General features: G+C 40.5%; 1 protein-coding gene and 1 pseudogene across 1 annotated transcript; one reads left to right on the top strand and one right to left on the bottom strand.

Moving 5' to 3' along the window:
* Window positions 1–416: 416 nt before the first annotated feature.
* LOC140604339 (transmembrane protein 229A-like) lies at window positions 417–12,244 on the bottom strand. Its single transcript, XM_072775691.1, has 3 exons — window positions 12,179–12,244; window positions 2,720–3,199; window positions 417–2,638 (listed from the first exon to the last, which is right to left on the bottom strand). The coding sequence occupies exons 1-3, from the start codon at window positions 12,242–12,244 to the stop codon at window positions 1,466–1,468; spliced, it is 1,719 nt and encodes a 572-aa protein (XP_072631792.1). The 3' UTR covers window positions 417–1,465.
* LOC140603342 (translocon-associated protein subunit gamma pseudogene) lies at window positions 12,180–12,899 on the top strand (annotated as a pseudogene).
* Window positions 12,900–22,503: the final 9,604 nt, after the last annotated feature.

Below are 22,503 nucleotides of genomic sequence, written 5' to 3' on the forward strand. Positions count from 1 at the left end.
ACATTTGGTTTGCTACTCAGCTTTGACTAGCTAAAATAATCAGTTTGACACGATCCATTCCACAGGTGGGGTTGATTATATTGCATTATTTATAATTTAGCTCACAACCTCAGATAGTGAATTAAAATAACATTCTCAAAATTATTCCCAACAATCATCTAAATACATATTTGTTTTCACTGCCATAGCAAATATTTTTTGAAACCAGAAAGAAGTCCCCTTTCATAGCATAGACAAGCTAATAATTTGAAGCGGAAACAATTCATTTGTACAAACTGTAAGTTTTCCTCATAATTTTCATAACGAAAACTGAGAAAGTGTTAGTCATCCTTGGCTGAGCTATACTCAATTCTACATCTTTTCTAAATATAATAAAACAACAAACAACCTTAAAGTACATTATTATTGATTAGACATGATTTCTTAAAGCGGTTTTTATCATCTCATTGAACTTTGGAGCTTCCAGACAATAATGAGTCACCAAAAAGCTATCATTGATTTATACTGCACATTAGCACATCAGGTTTGGCCCAAGAACTCTGTGGGTCCAGAAGGAAAAAGAAAGACGATTACAAGTGAGCCGTGGCAGAAATACTCTGAAAACGCCTATCTGTATTCACGGTAAGCAATTAGGTCTAATGCGAGGATAATGAACATTCAGGTTCATTTTATTCCAAGGAACTGTTTCTGTTCTTGAAGCTCCGTGTAGAAAGAGTCCTTAGGGTTAGAATGCTATTGTGGGTGATAAAATTTTGCTTGGCCTTTGGGCATATAAGGTGAACATTTTACAACAAAAGTTTACAACTATAGATAACACAGCATCTGATCAATGTCAACACACTTGGCGTTTAAGGCTAATCCACATTGGAAAAACAATCATCTCCAGGATGAAGATCAAAAATCTTAACACAGTGTCACCTGTCTGAGTTGCTAGAAAAGATTTATTTAAAAATCGATCCATAGGATGTGTTTTCACATTTGTCAGTTTCTTTCCACTTGCGCGCTAGAGGGAGGCACTTTAAGAGTTATTAACTGTCATTCTAGGAATAAAAGACACTGAGTTTCAGCAGTGATTGGTAAATAGGGCAGGGAATTAAAATGAAATTGGATTAAAAAGAAAGTAAAAAAAATCACTGAATTAGAAAATTTCACCAAATCTTGTAGATCATTAATTTCTGATTTGAATAACTTCATTCTTAAACAACAACAACAACAACAAAAACCTAGTAGTTATCACCCACCCATGCCCAAATAAGTGAATATACTACAGCTTCTGATGTTAAGGTATCATGGTTTTGCTGTTTGGGCTTGTAAGGGATTTTAAATATTGACAAGTACTTTGAGTTATGTTTCGAGTAAAATTTCAAAATGTTGTATTATGCATAGGTTCCAAAGTGTCAGAAAAACCGAAAAGTCGAATAAAACATATTAGAAGAGCTTAGGAAACCGTATAAAAATTAAAAGGCTAAAAAAACCACTCCGTTTTAAACGTGTAAAAATAAATCGAATTGGTTCGCGGGACTCGAATGACTTTTTTTTTTTCTTTTAGATAGTTGGTATGTACTGAACCCGGCACAACACCAAGTAGGTCCTGGTACACACTAAGGAATATCCAACCAGGTAAATACATCAGGGTGATGAGGCCCATGAAATTGAGTGGGTAGTGAGAATAGTCCCAGGAGCAAGCGCCGCACGAGCGGAGGCCCAGGCCCCGGCACAGCTCCCACGCGTAGAGGAAGGTCACGTAGACGGGCACCGCTTCCAGGTGCTCCAGCCGCGGCTCCAGTGCAGGTGGAAGTAGAGTTTCTCCACCACGAAGCTGCAGCTGCCCTACAGAAAGGAGGACCAGAGCGACGTGTGGCCGCTGGTCGGCCCGTCTGCCTGCCCAAGAAAGTGAAGAGGATCTCATCCCAAAAGCCGTGCGTTCCGAAGAAGAGAAAGCGGAGCGGGTCCGGCAGCCCCCGAGCGGGGCTCCCCGACGCCCCCGGTGCCTCGGCGGTCGTCGCCGGCCACCTGCGCCCGGAGCGGCGGGGGCGCGCGCGGCCAAGGCTGGGGCCGCTGCTCGGGCGGCCCCGGTGCCGCAGGCGCAGGAAGCGCTTCGGGAGCACTGGGCCGCGGGAGAGCGCCAGCACGTCCTGCAGTCCCGCAGCCCCAGCGCAGCGGCCCCGCACCGCCGCGCCCGGTCCGCCGCGCAGGCCGAGCCGCAGCGCCTGGCCGCCGGGGTCTGCAGCGCCACGCGGGCCGACGGGGAGGCCGGAGAACTGAAGACGGAGGCGCTGGGGCAGCGCGGCCGGCAGGCAGACCTTCTCCGGAGCGAAGCGGGTGAGCGAGTGCAGCAGGCGGCGGCGGGCGAGGAGAACCCCAGCCTGCGGAGGTCCGGGCTGCGAGCGAGGCGTCCCGGGCATCCCGTGCGTCCCGTACTAGCAGAGTCGCTCCAGGCGGGCAGCGCGGCGCCGGCGGCCGGCGCTTCAGCAGTGGACAGCGGCTCCGGGCGGCTGGCGGCAGCCTCGCGCCCCCGCCCGCCCGCCCCTCCGCGCCCGCATCGCCGCGTGCGTGGAGCTGCGGGGCCGCGCCGCCGAGGCCCCCGGGGGAGCGCAGGGAGCTCCGTCCCGGCCGCGGCCCGATGGCAGCCGGAGCCCTAGTGTCCGGGAGACGCGCGGCCGCCCAGCCCGCGGAGCCCCCCGCGCAGCGCCCCCCCCCCCGCGCCCTGCCCTCCGGCCCGGGTGGGTGCAGCCGGCCGCGCCCGCGCTCCCTCCGCGCGGCCCACGGAGGAGTGGAGGCGAGGACCGCTGCGAACCCCGTCGCCGCCGCCGCCCCGCCCCGCCGCCTCTGCCGCCGGCTCCTGAAGCGGAGAGCGAGCAGTGACGCCCTTCCCGGCCTCCCCGTGCTCCCCTCCGGCTCGCCCTCTCCCGCCTTCGCCGGGCCCCCCTCCCGCTCCGCCCTCCGCGCAGAGGCCCGCGGGGTCCCGGCGAGGAAGCCCGGCCGCGCCTCTCCGCCCTCCTCCTGGGACGGCGTCGGCGGGGGAGGCAGGAGCGGAGAAACCCCCACCAGGGGTGACCCGAGCTGCGCCGGCTGCGCGGGGGCCCGGCACTCCCGGGAGCGCGGAACCAGGGCCCGGCCCGCTGGCGAGGCGGAGGGCCTCGCGCCACACGCCAGAGGCCGGGCCGGGCCCAGGCTGCGGTGCTGTGTATTTAATGTTCTGATTCAAAGCCGGCCGTGTCCCAGGCACGAAGAATAAACACGAGACTCCGTGCCGCACCCCAGCATCCGAAATGTCCCCTGGTTCACTTTTTCACTCTCTCTCCCCGACAAGCCTGTTTTCCTAGGTTAGTCTGCTAGGGGCCAAGACAGAGATTCAAAGCTCCCCACCCCCCACCTCCCACCCCCGAATTATGAAATGATCTGAGGCCAGTTGGGTTGGACGTTGCTCTGGCTGCCGCGGAGGCTCTTGTCAGGAATAGCACCCTTGAGGGATCCCTGGGTGGCTCAGCGGTTTGGCGCCTGCCTTCAGCCCAGGGCATGATCCTGGGGTCCCGGGATCGAGTCCTGCGTCGGGCTCCCTGCATGGAGCCTGCTTCTCCTCTGCCTGTGTCTCTGCCTCTTACACCCCAGTGCTGCTTTTTCTCCTTGCAGAACTAGATCATCCCAGAGATGAAGACTGAGAGTGAGATTTTTTAATTAATTAATTAATTAATTAATTAATCTATTTAAGGTAAAATGAGAGAATCTAGAACTTTGGTGTGTTGGGGGCTGCGCTTCTTTTTAAGATTTTATTTATTCATGAGAGACAGACAGAGGGGTAGAGACACAGGCAGAGGGAGAAGCAGGCTCCATGCAGGGAGCCTGACGTGGGACTCGATCCCAGGTCTCCAGGATCAGGCCCTGGGCTGAAGGCAGCACTAAACTGCTGAGCCACCGGAGCTGCCCTATTATAAACTTTCTTAAAGATGCAAGGAAAACCTTGAAAGATCTAATTTGATAGTTCAGACTAGTTCATCTCAGGGAATGTAGGAAAATCTTTTGGATTAAACACAAAAATTGGTATCTTCTATTTCTGTATTTTTAGCCTCCACACTTAACAAAATTTCAATTTTGTGTACCATACATGTCTTATGAATTATATTGGTATAATAAGACATGTATAAAATTTATGCATGTATAGTACATGCATGTTCTAAACACGCTAATTTTTTAAAATTAGGGAATGTATAATAAAAAGCTTGTGTCTCACCACTGCTGTCAATGTATTGCTCTGCTAAGTGGGGAGTGGGTTAGATTACTAAAAATCTCAATGTTCTAGGTCCTTTTTTTGAATCTGTTTCTCATTTATTCCGGGAGAAGTAATGCAAAATAGAAATTAACAGTTATAAGTCTGGGGATCCCTGGGTGGCGCAGCGGTTTGGCGCCTGCCTTTGGCCCAGGGCGTGATCCTGGAGACCCAGGATCGAATCCCACATCGGGCTCCCGGTGCATGGAGCCTGCTTCTCCCTCTGCCTGTGTCTCTGCCTCTCTCTCTCTCTGTAACTATCATAAATAAATAAAAATTAAAAAAAAAAAAACAGTTATAAGTCCGTAGCAGAAAAAGCAGCTATTACCTGTTATTCTATATTTCTTTTTATATTTTTGTTGTGGCCTCGCCTTAGTTATGCCACTTCAAAATGTATGAAACACTAACTTTTTTAAAAAGTAGACCAAAAGGATAAAAGGAAAAGTTTTTAAAAAGGCATGAAACAAGGGGCAAGGAAGCTATTCATTATATAACTTGCTATTATTAATTATTTACACTCATTGCCTCATTTTAAAAAAAGTGAATATCTTCTACCATTCTGAAAAGCTAGCCCACCAATGATACCAATCTTTGTTTCTGCCTTATCTTCACATTGTTCTTTTGTTTTAAACACTTCATTGCTGGGTTTCCAAATGGAAAACTGAAGCACGGCTTTGCTGATCCATGATGATTTTATAATTTACAATGGTTGCATCAGAATCTCCATGATCATAAAATGCTTAAAAGCATTTCTGTGTTGGTCTTGACTACTACAAACATTAGGTTGCAAAGATCCACCTGTTTTAAAGCAGCAACTTGCTGGGAGTTGGTGGTCATAAGGGTGAGGGGAATTTAAAAATAGGAAACAGGAATCTGCAATAAAATAACATGAGTTGAGACTCCCTAGGTTAGAAAGTAGCCATTCAAAGGATGTTTTGAAGCATTGTTCTTCCATGGAAAAGACAGTCTTCTTTGTCCTCAGAAGCTGTGAAGCTGTCTCAGTAACCACCTGTAGAGATGTAACAATTCTGGACTGGCCAGGTTGAGCTGTGTAGCTAGTGTGACCAGGGAGAGATCTGCTAATTAGGAGAAGGGTCCTCTGGAGGATTATGATAATCTTCAGTGAGTTGTTGTCTAGTGAATATGGGGTCATGGTTATAGTCTTTTATATGTGCGGAATGCCTGAGACCTTTCATTGCACACCAGAAGAACAAAGGAAAGTGAGGGGAGAGTACAGCATTTAGAAGAAAGCTTAAGGGAATTTCACTAGGGTAAAGCATGAATGTAATGACAGAAGAAAACAGTAAAAGGCAGCAGCCACATTAACACTAGATATAAAAACTTTCTTATTATAGATCAAATTATACCCATACACCCCCCTCCTATATACTATAATCATCAAACTAAGAACACCCGCTCCAAGGCTTGCAATTGCTGAATGCTAGCTCCCTAAAAATACTACCAAAACAGCCTGTTGCTAAGGCAAAACTGAGTTTGTTGCTTACCATGGTAAGTAAGCTTTCTTCCTTGGCAAAGTTTTAATAGCATCTTGGAGCAGGAAGGACAATGTTGGACTATTTAAGTGGTTTTGGGGTTTGAGTTTAAAATGGGTCTTTCAATACAAGGGCTTGATTAGAATTAGCTAATGATTATGATAAACTAGTTTTGGATTGGTGGACATAAGATGAGTGTCTTGAGGTGAGTGTTTCAAAAAGCATTGAGAATCGATAAACATTTATCTCTCTGCTCCAGAGCTTCCTAGAATAAAAAAGTTGTGTTGATGAAGACAATAGAAGTCATGTTGATGAAGACAGCCAAACAATAATGTCATGGCCACGTAGACAATAAGCTTTAGAGATGTCTGATCTTGGATTCACACAATCGGATAGTGAGGACCAGTTTGGAATCTGAGGAGAATAATTTGAGTAAGGACAGGTAAAGGTAACAAAGAAGCAAGGCTGACATTGAGTTTAGCTAAAATGATGCTCATCCTTAGTGTGTGTGGAGGGCAGGGGAAGGGAGAGAGAGATTGATTGACAGTTCCATAAAAACAGCCGTGTAAAATATTTGTCTGCATATGTCTACAGTTTCATTTACTTTACCTATACTCTTCTTTTTCTTTTTAAAAAATTTTATTTATTTATTTGACAGAGATAAAAAAAAGAGAGAGAGAGAGAGGGAGTGAGAGCACAAGTGGGGGTGGGGGTGGTGGGTAGCAGGAGAGAGAGAAGCAGGGTCCGCATGGAGCAGGGAGCCTGATGTGGAGCTCCATCCCAGGGTCCCTGAGCCGGAGGCAGACACTTAACTGACTGAGCCACCGAGGCGCCCTAAGGAACAGATTTTGAATAAATTCTTTAAATTCACAACACTTAAAGAAAAACCAAAAGAGCACCAAGCTATTTTGGAAAATCTTGCTTAAAATTTTCACTTTGAGCAATATTCAAATCAGAAACACTCCCTTTGTGCAATTTCTGCCTGCCTGCCAGTGACTCACCTTCAGTGCGCAAGGAGAGGATTTCCCCTCCCTAGTTAATTCCATTATGTTTTCAGAGGAAGGAGTTTATTTTGAATAAAACTACTTGGTTGAGGTTTATGGGTGAGAGGTCATCACTGTCAATGGATACTACTTAATGCGCACCTACATGTCAGCTGTGCACTTCACATAGATTTTTTTTTTTTTAAATTTCCATCTATTTATGATAGTCACAGAGAGAGAGAGAGAGAGAGAGAGGCAGAGACACAGGCAGAGGGAGAAGCAGGCTCCATGCTCCGGGAGCCCGATGTGGGATTCGATCCCGGGTCTCCAGGATCGCGCCCTGGGCCAAAGGCAGGCGCCAAACCGCTGCGCTACCCAGGGATCCCGCACTTCACATAGATTATCAGTAATTCCTACAACGTTCTCTTATTTTTTTGAACAGATATTGAAACTGGGGCTCAGAAAAGTTACTTGCTCAAGGTCTTAGCTAATAAGTCCAATGCCAACAATGAAGTCATTTCTACTTGACATCACAGCTCATTTGCCACACACTGTGTTGTCTCTTATGTTCTTGTATTAAAGCCACCTTGAATGAGTTGAAGTTGCAGATTTAATAAAAAAGATCATTCTGTTTATAGTTCTAATGGGCTTTCCTTTAAGAATCCCTAACCCCTCCCCAGCTACTCCATCCCTTTGGCTATCATTTTAATCATTAACCTATGCAATCTTTCACATCCTTTTGTTGTTACTGTTCAGTACACTTATTTATTGTGCTGCACTTTCCCCCTTCTGCGTTTCATGACAAATTAGTAATGGCTCTTTATTTGTACAAATGGGGCTGTCTGGAAGGGCTTGCTGTTTGGTGTGGAATAGAAGATAGAGCTCAGATAATAGGAAAATAAGTATGGAATGCAAATGTATTCCTGTGTGCTGTTGGGACATGTCTCTAGATATCGAAGTTCAGCAAAATCAGCAAAATCACACCCTGCTATTCCAGTTAACACCTCTATTTGTGGCTAAAACCTAACCTAAAAACCTAGGAATGCTTCCGTGCAGAGACTTAACCAATAGATTTGCATGTGTTCATCTAGTTACCCAAGTCCACTCATTTTCTTGAAGATTTTACTTATTCATGAGAGACACAGAGAGAGAGACAGAGACAGAGACACAGGGAGAGGGAGAAGCATGTTCCACGCAGGGAGCCTGACGTGGGACTCGATCCCGGGTCCCCAGGATCACACCCCAGGCGGAAGGTGGCACTAAACCTCTGAGCCACCCGGGCTGCCACCCAAGTCCACTTGTATCTGGTCTCCAAAACCTAAGTACATATTATATTTCAGCATCTTCCGTATGAATCATACATGGCATTCTCATTCTAGAATGTACATGGGGCATTTCTCTCTTTCTAAGGTAGTAAAGGTAATATGTTTTATAGTTTAACACCTAGTTATGGTACTTCTTAATTTTTTTTCAGTCATTATCCATTTTGTCCTCAATCTTGTGACAAACAGCTATTTTTCTAATTCATACTTAACAAGTAAAACAAAAATGCAACTTGGCAAAACTCACACGCTGATAATGGCAGAGTTGTTTCTCATTTAAAATCCAAAAATTCCTTCTTCCAGACTACACTCCCTATCTTACAAAATGTCTCCAGCCCACTGGAGGGTTCTAAGCACCCACCCTAGCTGTGTGAAACAAGCTTACTGATCAAGGCTCAGAAGAGAGGAGTTATTTTCACTTGAATTCCAGAAGGAAGTGAAGGAGGCCTGAGTCAGTCCTGTTGGCCAAGAGCCTGGATTTCTTAGGCCCTCTGTGGAGGATGCCGTTTCTAGAACTCACTATACTCATTGGCTTCCTTAGCTAAGTTGCTGGTTCTATCTCCTGCCACCTGGTGATTACTTAGTGGTTTTCTTCCTTTAACTGTAGTTATTTGGCCTGACCTGTGTGACTGTTTCTTCTGTGAATGGTCATGTTGGTGACATATTGCTTTCCTCTGAGATTACGACTGCCACAACTCTTGCTTTAGAGAATATATATTTCTTATATTTATATCCTATATGAATTTTATTTATAATAACTAAATATAAATATATGTTTAAATATATTTTTCTTCGACACACAGTTATGGAACACTTATGTGCAATATTTTGTGCTATATCTTGGACATAAACAATGAATATAACAAAGTCTACTCCTCTTGAAGTTTCAAGTATAGCTTACTACAAAGGATATGCTTGTCTATTGAATGCATTGGAAATAAATATATGTAGAAAGTAAAAGAAGTACACATCCCCCGTGATACCACCACCCATAGATAACCACTGTTAATATTTTGGTATGTAGGCTTTCAACAATATTCTAGTATCACCAAAAAGAAGACTATATTATGCATTCCTTTTATAATTTATAATTGTTCTTGTCACTTATTGGTGATTAGGGAGCATCTTTTGATTTGATAATCTGCTACATCATGGGTATGACGACAATAGATTCCTTTGTAGAGATATCCCATAATTTGTTTAACCAATCCCCAATTTTTAGCTGGTTAGGTTGTTTCAAAAGTTTTGCTGCTATAAACTTTTATGCGACAAGCATTTCCTTAATTATCTTCTTCATGTAGCCATGTTTATTTACCTAGACCACATACCCTTAAAGTTTAAATAGAGAATCAAAGTTATATACATTTTAAGGCTTTGGCGCTCTCTCTCTTTCTCTTTCATATAAATAAAAACCTCAAAACAAAAAAAAGGAGACATACACAAAAAGGAGATCATTCAGCTTCTGTGGATTCTAATGTTGATTTAAATGAGCTATTGTTTGGACATTCTTGACCTTCATTGATTACATTGTATATAAATGAAATCTAGTAGTATTGATATGAACTAGTCGTGATAATAACCAGAGCGAAAAACTAACTGAGCTCCAAACAAGTTTTTCTTCCATCTCTTCATCCTTTCCTCTTGCTTAGGAAGTCTAGGGAGGAGAACACTTCCTTCTTTCTTACTACCAGTCTGCCTAAATCCTATCCTGAACCTCTTTCCTAGTAATCTTTTTGTAGAAAATTATGGTGCTGAAGGGCAGAAAGGAAGAAGAAAGGGGAAACATATGCAAATGTAGGGAGCAGTTGTGACTGTGTCTGGCCTTCCAACTGTTCCTTACTCTCACATACATGGCAGACATAATTATTGCTGCATGTTTTCCCATTAAGTCCAGAGTTTGCCTTGGAATCTCATTCAACAGAATGATACAAGAAGATATCATCAATCAACAGAAGTTGGCAAGAAAATGAATCATACATGGCATTCTCATTCTAGAATGTACATGGGGCATTTATCTCTTTCTGGGGTAAATTAGATATATGATAATTTGCATTTATATACATATGTTCTCATGTTTGGGGTAATTGTTTATTCTTTAAAAGTTCTCTTCCTGGTAAGCAAATCCTCACAGTAGGATTTTTTGAGATCAATTTCCTAGAACATTTAAAAAACTATTTATTTATTTCAGAGAGAGAGTATGAACAGGAAGGGGGTGCAGAGGGAGAAGGTAGAGGGAGAAGCAGGCTCCCTGCTCAGCAGAGATCCCAATGTCGGGCTCCATCTCAGGACCCTAGGATCATGACCAGAGCTGAAGGCAGACTCTTACTGGACTGAGCCACCCAGGTGTTCCCTTTCCTAGTACATTAATGTGTTATTCTTTGAGTTACACATGACTATTTTTTAATATTACATGACACGAGGTGAGTTCTTTTTTGTGTTTAAGGCTAAAAAAATCATTTTTTGGAGCCAGAATAAACAATTTGCAAATAAATGGGTTAGAATTTGTATGATATTCTTAAACTGAGTTTCAACAAAACTATTAGAATATTATTTATTTTATAGTAAGGATCTAGGCTCATTCAATACTGTTATATAGACACATTTTTTTTTTTTTGCCTTTGCATAGTACTTTATAGTCTACAAAGTGCTCTCATGCTTGTTTTCTCATTGGTTCTCTGAAATAATGTGTGATAGGCAAGAAGTACCATTTATTGCTAGGGAAATTCCAAAATAGTAAATTGTATTTCAAAATAGGTTAAAATAACTCTTGGAGAGGCGGAGCCCAAGCCTAGATCATTTTTTAATCTAGCTTTTATTTAATTTAAAAACAATTCACATTGTATGTGAACTATTCTTAGATAAAAAAGAACTACTACTTTCTTATGGTCAATATTTATAAGATACAGAAAGTTATGCAGAGAAAATTTCCCTCTGACATTTGTCCTCCACCCACCCATTTTCCTTCTGGGGCAATATCATTAGGTTAGTGTTAGTTAGTTGGCTATCTATGCAGAGATATTCTATGCATATACTAGTGAATAGAAGTCTCCTCTACCATTTTTTATGCTGATGCTAATATACTATACGTTTTATTCTGTACCTTACTTGTTTCACCTATTAACTCTGCACATAAATCATTCCAGATCTATGCATAAAGAATTCATCTTCAATTTTTATTTGAAACAACTAAGTAGTGCATTGATTGAGTGATTCACTATTGATCAAACGAGGCCCTTACCAGTGAGGATTTAAATAGTTTAAAATCTTTCATCATGGTAAAAATGTTACAATATATACAAACATTCATGTTGTCTGTTTCATGTAGCCAACAGACTACATGAAAAGTTGTTCAACATCATTCATCTGGGAAATGCAAATCAAAACCATAATGAGATATCACCTTACATGTATCAGAATGGCTAAAATTAAAAAGACAAGAAAACAAGTGTTGATAAGGATGTGGATAAAAAGGAACACTTGTATACTGTTGGTGGGAATATAAACTGGGACAGCCACTGTGGAAAATAGTACAGAGCTTCCTCAAAAAATTAAGATGGAAATATCATACGATCCAATAATTCCACTATTAGATATTTACCCCAAAGGAAATGTAAACACTAATTTGAAAAGATATATATGCATCGCTATGTTTCCTGCAGCATTATTTACAATAGTCAAGATATGGAAGCAACCTAAGTGTCCATCAATAGGACACTTATCAAAAGATAAGAAAGAAGGAAGATATCACACACACACACACACACACACACACACACACAGAGGAATATTATGCAGCCATAAAAAGGATAAGATCATGCCTTCAGAGACAAGAAGAATGGACCTAGCAGGTATTATGCTGAGTGAAATAAGGTAGACTGATAAAGACAAATACCATGGTTTCACTCACATGTGGAATCCAAAAGAAAACTACAAAAAAAGAATAAACAAACAAAAAAATGCAGAATCGGGACTATAAATACAAAGAACAAACTGATGGTTGACAGAGAGGAGGTGGGGGCGAGGTGCAGGGAGTGGGAGATACAGGTTTGCAGTTAGGGAATGAATAAGTCAGAGGAATAAAAGGCACAGCATAAGGAATATAGTCCATGATACTGCAATAGCCTTGTGTGGCAACCTGTCAGCCAAGTCCTCCGCGCTCTTCTTCGGGAACGCCTTCATCGTGTCAGCCATCCCCATCTGGCTGTATTGGCGAATATGGCATATGGATCTCATTCAGTTGGCCATGCTCTACAGTGTGATGACCCTCGTAAGCACTTAACCTGGTGGCTTTCGCATACAAAAACGTGAAATTTGTTCTCAAACACAAAGTAGCATAGAAGAGGGAGGATGCTGTTTCCAAAGAAGTGACTCGAAAACTCTCTGAAGCTGATAACAGAAAGATGTCTTGAAAGGAAAAAGATGAAAGAATTTTGTGGAAGAAGAATGAAGTTGCTGATTATGAAGCTACAACATTTTCCATCTTCTATAACAACACCCTATTCCTGGTCTTGGTCATTGTTGCCTCCTTCTTTATATTGAAGAACTTCAACCCAACGGTGAACTATATTTTGTCCATAAGTGCTTCATCAGGCCTCATCCCCTTCTGTCTACTGGCTCCAAGTAGACTGTACCGGCTTTGGCCCCTGGCTTTGTATCTATGGGTGGCCTGTGGTATATGGAAAAGTAACAGGGTGGTCAGAATGAGAGACACACAAGATGTTTATATAGTCTGCAGTTGGAGGGTTTGAAAAACCCAACAAAATGTAATTCAGTATTTGTTTATTGGCTCTTTTTTGACAGATTGTTGAAATTAAATGAATTTAAAGGAAAAAAATAGCTGTACTTGTGGTGAACATAGCATAATGTATAAACATTTTTAATCACTATGTTGTACACTTGAAACTAATGTGACAATGTGTGTCAGCTATACTCGGGTTTTTAAAATGCTACAATATAAAGGCCTTGAACACAAGTCATTTCAAGATGTGGGAGTAGATGACTTAAGGATGTAGGTGCAAAGCTTTTGGGTGAGAGGATGTATACCTTTGTAATTTTGATAGATATTGCCAAATTGTTCTCCTAAGAAATTGGATCAATTTTCACTCCTGCCAGCAATTATGAAAGGGTCTATGTTACACAGTCTTGCAAATAATGCTTTATTACACTTTTTGATGCTTGCCAGTTTGAGAGATGAAAAGTATTTCATTGGTAGTTTTAATTTTTAATTGTCATATTATGAGTACAGTGGAGCATTATGTCAAATATAGAAGAACTATTTGTCTTTCTTCTGTAAACTATCTTTTCATGTCCCTTTTCATTGGGGTGATAGGTCTTTTTAAAATTTATTAACAGCAGTTTTCATATATTAGAGAAATCCATTCTTTGTGTGATGCACATGACTTTTGGATCTAAATTTCATGTTCCTATCATTATACTAAAATAATAAAAATCATTTTAATGATAGTATCTCCAGAACTTGCAAGTCTTTCACATTATTTATCTATTTGCTTGTAATGATACTCCTTTTGTTTCTTTCCTGTAAGATTATTTCATCTCTGTAATTAATTTACAGTGTTGATGAATTTCAACTTTCAATTTTCCATATTTCTGAGCATCTTTAGAGAACCTTCTGAGATTCTAATCTTACCTCTGAGTACTCCTTCTTAGCAAAAGGCATGTTTCTTTTCTAAATTTTTTTACCCAAATATCTGGAAACAAATTAACTTCTAGACTTCTAAATTTTAGAATTTCACAGTGGCATAGATCTTTCTTTTGAATCTAAGCTATTTGGGCACCTGGATTTTTCTGGGAGTGTGTGACAGCAAGTTGTATTTCTTGAGCTTATTCCTCCTCATGACAATGTCCTAACCCATGGAAATTGTCCTGCTCTAAATTTACCTCTCGAGCATGGTGTACCTCTCCCTATTTGCTGACCCCCTGGGTCTGTCCCAGAAAGAAACTATTGCACCACTTTTCCCATGCCTTCCTGTCTACAGATGACTTTTAGTGGATTATGGCTAGCCAAATTCAAATCCTGAAAATATAAAGAACAGATTGTAATTGACAAACTCTTTGTTTTCAAGTTATTTATGTGGCTTTTCAGCAATGACACAAAGCCCTCTTTGTCTCCAAAAAACAGAAAGAACTTCTTAACTCACCAAGTATTTAAATCTACTCAATATGATGGGTGGGATAATGCATGAATCCTGGCCTGGCACAAAGGAAGTGCTGTGAAAAACCCATTTTCAAGCCATATATGCTGCTCAGTTTGCCACCATGAAGGGTACTTAGGTAAAAGATTGAGAGGGATTAAAGAATGCTTAAAGGGGGATCCCTGGGTGGCACAGCGGTTTGGCGCCTGCCTTTGGCCCAGGGCGCGATCCTGGAGACCCGGGATCGAATCCCACATCGGGCTCCCGGTGCATGGAGCCTGCTTCTCCCTCTGCCTGTGTCTCTGCCTCTCTCTCTCTCACTCTGTGACTATCATAAAAAAAAAAAAAAAAAAAAAAAAAGAATGCTTAAAGATTTACAGTGGGAATAATTCAAGTAGTTGGAAAATTAAATCTATAAATAAAAGCATAAGGACCTGTGGTTTTCTAGCCTACAAAAGAGAAGTCTCCAGAGTCCTTTAATAATGTGTTTCTGGGTCATAAAATAAACATGGAAAGAATGATGCTTACATAGTCATCTGGGGACAAGGGAAAATGAGCACATGAATGAGGAGGAAGAGTATAGGTTAGAAACCAGATAACACTTTGAATATGCTCTTCATTTAAAAAATACGGACGTGTTCTTTTCTCTACATATATTATAGTTTAAGAAAAAGTTAAAAAATGAAACGACTGATTTTTATCTGGGTGGGATGCCTTTATAAATCAAAGAGTAGATGGTTTCATAAAGCTTAGTGATAATGAGTATGGCCTCTGCCATTGGATTTCTTGGATTAAATTCTAGCTCTACTTTCTCCTGTTTGGATGACCTTGGACAAATCTCTCTCTTCATTTCTCTTAGGCTCATCCCTCCCTTCTTTTTTTTTTTTTTAATTTTATTCATCTATTTATAAGACACACACACACACACACACACAGAGGCAGAGACATAGGCAAAGGGAGAACCAGGTTCCCTGCTGGGAGCCCCATCTAGGACTCAATCCCAGGACCCCAGGATCATGACCTGAGCCAAAGGCAGATGCGCAACCACTGAACCACCCAGTCACCCCTCATTCCTCACTTTTAAATTAGGTATAATGATAGTGTTGTTATGAGGATTATATGAGATGATGTACATGACCTAGTTAAGATTTGGTTTTGTTTTAAAAAGCAGAACATCCAAATATTAGTAGTCTAAACAAGAGACAAATTACTTTTGTCTTACAAATAATTCTCACTAGGTGCCTAGGGCTCTGACGTGGTGCTCCTGGTATGCAGGTACTGGTTTGTGTGGTTGCTGTACTATGGATGATTTCCATATCTAAGTATCTGTCTATCCTAGCCATGTCATTGTTTGCATTCTTGCATTAAGAAGGATAAGGAAGGGCTTCTTTGAGAACACTTCCACTTCCAGGCCATTGGTCAGAATTTAGTTGCATGATGACACCTAGCCAAGGAAGATTAGGACACACAGTCTCTTTCCAAGTAGCTATGTACTTAGCCACAAATCATGGGTTCTCTTAATATCAATAAAGGTGAATATAGTTATTGAGGGAGCACATATATTTAGAAATAGCAGCTTCTGCTACAGAGTACGAAATGCTTAGCGTAGAGTCTAGCAATAAATAAAAATTCTTATGGTTGTAATCATTGCAAACTCAGATTCATATACCCAGTATCACATCAGCTATTTACACCTGTGTATTAAGCACCATCTCAACATTTCTAAAACTGAAGTCGTTCTATTGCTTGTTATTCCCTTTCTTCCGCTGTTTCTCCTCTCAGGGGATAGGGGATGCCTTGCCTAGTCTTGGCTAATGGCTTCACCACTTATCTACCTTGGAGTCTTTCTCTGCTCCGCCTTTTGCTTCGCTCCTTAAATCTAATCAGTTTTGCGGACCTATCCACTCTCCTTGGGAGATGTCCCTCAGATACAGTTTCTTTTTTCTACCCTCATTATTCACTAGTTTACCTTCACAACTCTTTAGAATGGCTTTGAGGACCCTTCCTAGTCTGACTCTAATTTATTATTCAACCCAACACGCTTTTCACAATTTGTGTTAAAAAAAAAAAAGCAAATATTTGTATTTTTCTTGTTTTAGGCAAATTTTGAACAAAATATTTCTTTAATATAGGATTTATTTTTTAACAAAGATTGTGATAAAAAATTTGCATAAGCATTTAGTTTTAAATACTGCAGTGAATGTAATATCAGAAGGACTTTTCCTAATGGGGCATCTCTAATATGTGTCTCAACAAGTAAAACAGTTACCCAGAAAAAAACCCAAAAAGCAAAAAACCCCAAACCATGTATATTCTTTTCATTTATTTTCTCTTCATGTACATCTTCTCTCTAAAACCTATAGACTCTCAGGAAGGTGAGAACATTTCAGAGATATCTGCTTCTGCTCCAACTTCTCCCCATACTTTGTAAAAAATTTGCACATGATCCATAAATGAATTAACCTCTTGTAATAAAAATAAACTTGCTTTGTAAGCAATTAATCCCTAGCTATTTGGTCACTGTAAGTCTTTAATCACTCTCCTTTCTGGTTTGTTAAATGTTCAGGCTCTTGTCCTTCACTGTGATCCAAATTTATACAAGACTTTGAATCCAGAGTTTGGAATCTGAATTATCACATCTGTCTTCTTTATTAACCCCAGATTCTTTAAAACAAAGTGAAAAGGCATTTCCATCAACCTAAGTAAGGGACCTTATGCAGACTCCAGCTATATATATCTAACTAGGCGAGGATAAGAGTTAGGAAATGTTACTTGTTATAAGTTTAGACTCTGGAGTTGGAAGGTTGTGATTCTAGCTCCATCACCCCCTGGTCATGTGACCTTTGGCAAGTGCCTTAGCACCTTGGTGCCTTTCTAAAAAAAAGGGGTAGATTAGTGCTGTCCTGCTCTTGGAGTTCTTGTCTTTGTTTTAAAGATTAAGTGAGTTAATATATGCCAAGCTCTTCGACAATGCCTGGTTCATAGGAGGTACCAATAAATGGTAGGGTCTCAGGTGCTTAATCCTTGATTTCTATTGTAGGTTGCCAGATGAAATACAGAATATTCACAAAACACTATCAAGTAATAATATTATTGCTCCTTATATTGCAGATAGGGAAATAGGCTCAGAATGGTTAGACATTTTCCTGCCTGTTTCTCAATGCTGAACTCTTTCTACATTATCAGACAGTTGGAAATAAGGCTTGAATTTAATTTGAAATTCCAATGGCTGAAACTGTGGAAGGAGCCTCAGTGTCCATTGAAAGATGAGTGGATAATGAAGATGTGGTTTATGTATACAATGGAATATTCCTCAGCCATTAGAAATGACAAATACCCACCATTTGCTTCAACGTGGATGGAACTGGAGGGTATTATGCTGAGTGAAATAAGTCAATCAGAGAAGGACAAACATATGGTCTCATTCATTTGGGGAATATAAATAATAGTGAAAGGGAATATAAGGGAAGGGAGAAGAAATGGGTAGGAAATATCAGAAAGGGAGACAGAACATAAAGACTCCTAACTCTGGGAAACGAACTAGGGGTGGTGGAAGGGGAGGAGGGCGGGGGGTGGGGGTTACTGGGTGGCGGGCACTGGGGGGGTCACTTGACGGGATGAGCACTGGGTGTTATTCTGTATGTTGGCAAATAGAACACCAATAAAAAATAAATTTATTATTAAAAAAATAATTCCAATGGCTGTGTTTTTCTCAGGGGACTAAAAGAAGAAAAAAATGTCAGCTAGTGTTGAAATTGGTATCTGTCAAATTCACAAATGCTTTAACTTACTCAGGTTCCCTCCTCTCCTTCCCTCAGAATAGGCACAACCAAACTCCTATAATCCTAATCGAACTAATACTGAATTATTTCCTTTCTGAATTATAGCCAATCTTACCCTGATAATAATAACTTAAAAATTTTCATTCTCTGATTTCTCATTCTTTGTTTTTATGCAATACAATGTGGTTGTTGTCATTATTGAGAACCCAGGTCTACCAATAATACAAAAATTACATTTATTGTGTACCTATTATGCGTCAAAATGTGCTAAATGACTCACAGAATTTCATTTAACCCACTCAACAAACAAGTAATCGTTGTCCCAGGGGGGCATTTGACAATGTCTGGAAAAAATTTTGATTGTAACAAGGAGTGGGGGATGTACTCACATCTAACGAATAGAGAGACCAGGGCTGCTGAAAAACACGAGGACAGCTCCTTACAACAAACAGCGTCCATCGAAAGATGAATGGAGAAAGAAGATGTGGTTTATGTATACAATGGAATATTCCTCAGCCATTAGAAATGACAGGTACCCACCATTTGCTTCGATGTGGATGGAACTGGAGGGTATTATGCTGAGTGAAATAAGTCAATTGGAGAAGGACAAACATTATATGGTCTCAATCATTTGGGGAATATAAATAATAGTGAAAGGGAATAGAAGGGAAAGGAGAAGAAATGGGTAGGAAATATCAGAAAGGAAGACAGAACATGAAGACTCCTAACTCTGGGAAACGAACTAGGGGTGGTGGAAGGGGAGGAGGGCGGGGGGTGGGAGTGAGTGGGTGACGGGCACTGGGGGTTATTCTGTATGTTGGCAAATTGAACACCAATAAAAAATAAATTTATTATTTAAAAAAATGTCAGTAGTGCAGAGGTGAGGTAGGCAGTATAAAGCATTACAACCTCTGTATTTATGGTTGGAGAAAGCTCAGAGAGGTTAAATAACTTGCCCAAGGTTATGTAGACTGTAAATGAGAGAGCCAGGTATGGAATCTAGATATATTTAGCTCAAAGTCCATGTTTTCCCCACAAAGAGGCAAAGAGAATTTCAGTTTAGAGAAAGTGAAGATTAGTACATATATAATGACAACCATAAAATTACTTTAAGGTATAATTAAATGAAAATACATGATTATTAAGTGGAGTGTTTAGCAAAAGCTTCTGACCTTGCTGTGACACCTGAAGTTATGTCTAGAAGACTTGATACAGAGAAATAAAACTAATTGTGTCAGAAAAAAACAGAATCATTTTTTCTTTCACTTAATCGCTTTCTTTTTTGTTTCTGAAAGAAGTGTGGTTTCTGGATGTTGAAGCTCTTGAAAAAAGACATGGGCAATCAGATGAAATTATTCAGGTTTCTAGGAAAGAAGATCATCAAAAAATGTTCCATCATGGCTTCACTGAAAATAGACACATTATAATGGATCCAAAATTGATACCAAGGAAGATTTGATACTATGGTAGTAAACTGCCTGAAATACTAATCAAAAAAGCCAGTACCTATAAAATAGGAAAAGCAAAGGGTCTGTTTTGCTGCCCTTTAAAATGGAAAACCTGATCATAATGTAATAGCTGAAAGGAAAATAATAGTCTAAGATGGGAAAACATCAAAAGGAGTTAATTCCAGTCATGTAAGTCCATGTATTAGTCTTCTATTGTTGCTGTAACAAATGACCACAAACATGGTAATATAAAACAAAAATCTTTCTTATACTTTGGCAGGTTAGAAGCATGCCATGGATCTTCCTGAAATAAAATTGAGGGGTCAACAGGACTGTATTCCCTTCTGGAGTCTCCGGGGGTGAATCAATGTCTTTGCCTTTCCAGTTTCCAGAGACTGCCTACATTTTTGGCATCTTCTTCCATCTCTAAAGCCAGCAAAGTTACACCTCTCCACCTACTCTTCCTAGTCACATCTCCTCTGACTCCCTTCTGCTTTCCTCATCTACTTTTTTTTAAAGACTTTATTTATTTATTCATGACAGAGAGAGAGAGAGAGAGAGACAAGCAGAGGGAGAAGCAGGCTCTGTGCAGGGAGCCCAATGTGGGACTCGATCCCGGGTCTCTAGGATCACACCCCAGGCTGAAGGCAGTATTAAACAGCTGAGCCACCGGGGCTGCCCTCCTCTTCTCTTTTAAGGACCTTGTGATTATGTCAGGCCCACCTAGTTAATTTATGCTAATCTCCCCATCTCAGGATCCTGAACCTTAATCATATCTGCAAAGTCCCTTCCTGCTACATAAGATAACATATTCACAAGATGTGGTCCTGTTGTGGGCATCATTCTGCTCACCACAGTCCATGTAGTTAATATTATAAAACATTAGACAAAGAATTTTAATTGGAGCTCTGGTAGTACATTTAAAAATTACTTCAGGTTAATATATGTACATGGTTAAAGTTGTACATACCCTACCACCTAAGTCCTTCTTTAGAAGTCGCTACTTTTACAACTTCATTTTTTTTTTGTTTTGTTTTGTTATTCTGGTGGTTAACTCCATGTCTCCAATAAATCATGTATACTGCGATTTCTTGACTTATCAACTTTGACACTTCCTAGTGTCATCCTGCTATGAGTTATGAGGGTTTACCTCACACAACTCTCATACCTGTCACCACTCCTCATGGAACTTCCCAAGGAAGGGGGTATGGAGACAAATCTATCAGTGCTTTCAGACCAAAAAGTTCTTTTTCATTCTCTCCCACTTGATTAATGGTTTGGCTGCATAGAGAATGCTAAGTTGGAAAAAAGCTTCCCACAGAACCTTAAAAATATTGCTGTACTATGTGGTGTCGCTAATAAAACAAAAAGGAATCAATGCTTTTTTTTTTAAGATTTTATTTATTTATTCATGAGAGCCCACAGAGAGAGGCAGAGACACAGGCAGAGGGAGAAACAGGCTCCCTGCGGGGAGCCTGATGCTGGACTCTATCCCAGGCCTCAGAATGAACCAAAGGCAGACACTCCACCACCAAGCCACCCAGGAATCCCAGGAATCAATGCTTCTGATTCTAATTTCTGTGTACACAATTGTCTTTCCCAGCCCTCTGTGGAAGCTTTTTAATATCTTTTAACTTTTGGAGTTTTGAAGTTTTATAATAATGTGCCCAAGTGTGGTTCTTTTTAAATTCATACCATTGGTTGCAAGTAGACCCTACCAGATTGGAGACAGGTCCTCCTTTCATCTCCGGAGAATTATCTTATTTTAATTCTTTGATAAATTGCTCTCATCTCTTTAGAATTCTTAATAACTAGACTTTATATTGATTCTCAATTTTGTTTTCTTTAGTATTTTCTGTGTAAGGACACTAAAGTTTTACTTAAGGCTTTCTTCTGCTGTTTCCTGGATATTCTTTTTGTTTAGGGGAAAATTTTGTTATTTATCTTGGTCTTTCTGTTACACTGCAACCTTCTCTCAGTTTTCTGGTAGTCATTTGTTGCCCATTTCTATTTCAAACTGAGGGAATTAAAAGGTTATGGTGTGTTCTGTATGTGAAGAAGTTTGGTGGCTAGAAGCTTTACATTATAGTTAGAGGGAAGTGAGCCAGCTGCCTTTTCTTTTAACTAATACTAGAAGGAGAGGGGCTTTGCTTTCTGGCACCAGTGAAATGCCTAACTACAAGTCATTCTGCGTGAGAAGACAGGTGTCTATGTCTTATACAGGTCTTCATTTAATCTCGTTTTCATGTCCACTTTCTCCTGACCTTTCTTCTACCTATAGTCTCTATTCTGAAGCATCTTGATTTCTGCTGGACAAGGTGTTTCCCATATCTGCTGAAGCCTCCTTCTCTCTTATTTTGGGCTAAAGGACAAGAGGTATTCTTTCTCAATTTCCATATTCCAGAAATATGTTAAAGTACTTGTTTTTGTATGCTTCCACTATTTTATTTTAGTTATTGTGTTTTTATAATTTTAGATAATCCTTATTATAATCTTATGGGGTATACAGAAGAAGAAAAGTGGAAAATAGGCTGAATCTACCTTTTTTTTTTTTTTTTTTGAATCTACCATTTTGTACTAAAATGTAACATAAAATGTTTGGTTGAGGTTGGTGGGGAAAAGCATAGGACCAGTTAGTAAAAAATTGTTAATGATTCTTGATTTTATGTGGAATGGAAAAAGGGATGAGGTTACATAGAAATAGCATCCTAAGTGATTTGAGACATAAAATTTATGAGTGTTTTTCAGTCCTGCTATTCCTCTCATTTCCAATCATACAGAACTTTTCAAACACATCTAAGAATATAAATTCCCATTTGATGTGAATTCTTTTGCTTCTTAAGGACTTTTATTTTTCTATAGATACTTGTTACAGTTTTGTGCAATAACCTCCAATCAGGTGTCTCAGTTACAGCTTGACTAGGGAAGGAGTACCCCTATGAGTGATATGAAATAGATTTATTGTAGGGATTAGATCGTACAAAGTGTACAAGAACCTGGAGGCACAGAAATCTTAACAGTGATGTTGGAAGATCAGAGAAAAGTTGCTAATCATC

The sequence above is a fragment of the Canis lupus genome, chromosome 14, assembly GCF_048164855.1.
Source record: "Canis lupus baileyi chromosome 14, mCanLup2.hap1, whole genome shotgun sequence".
Taxonomy (NCBI): domain Eukaryota; kingdom Metazoa; phylum Chordata; class Mammalia; order Carnivora; family Canidae; genus Canis; species Canis lupus.

Excerpts from the sequence above, each read along its gene's own strand:
- LOC140604339 (XM_072775691.1), bottom strand. The coding sequence starts at position 12,244 with ATGAAGGCGTTCCCGAAGAAGAGCGCGGAGGACTTGGCTGACAGGTTG. Across the intron at positions 3,200-12,178 it reads TGCCACACAAGGCTATTGCA|AACATTAAATACACAGCACC; the intron begins GTATCATGGACT and ends GCTTTGAATCAG. Across the intron at positions 2,639-2,719 it reads GGCCGGCTGCACCCACCCGG|GGCTCCGGCTGCCATCGGGC; the intron begins GCCGGAGGGCAG and ends CCCGGACACTAG.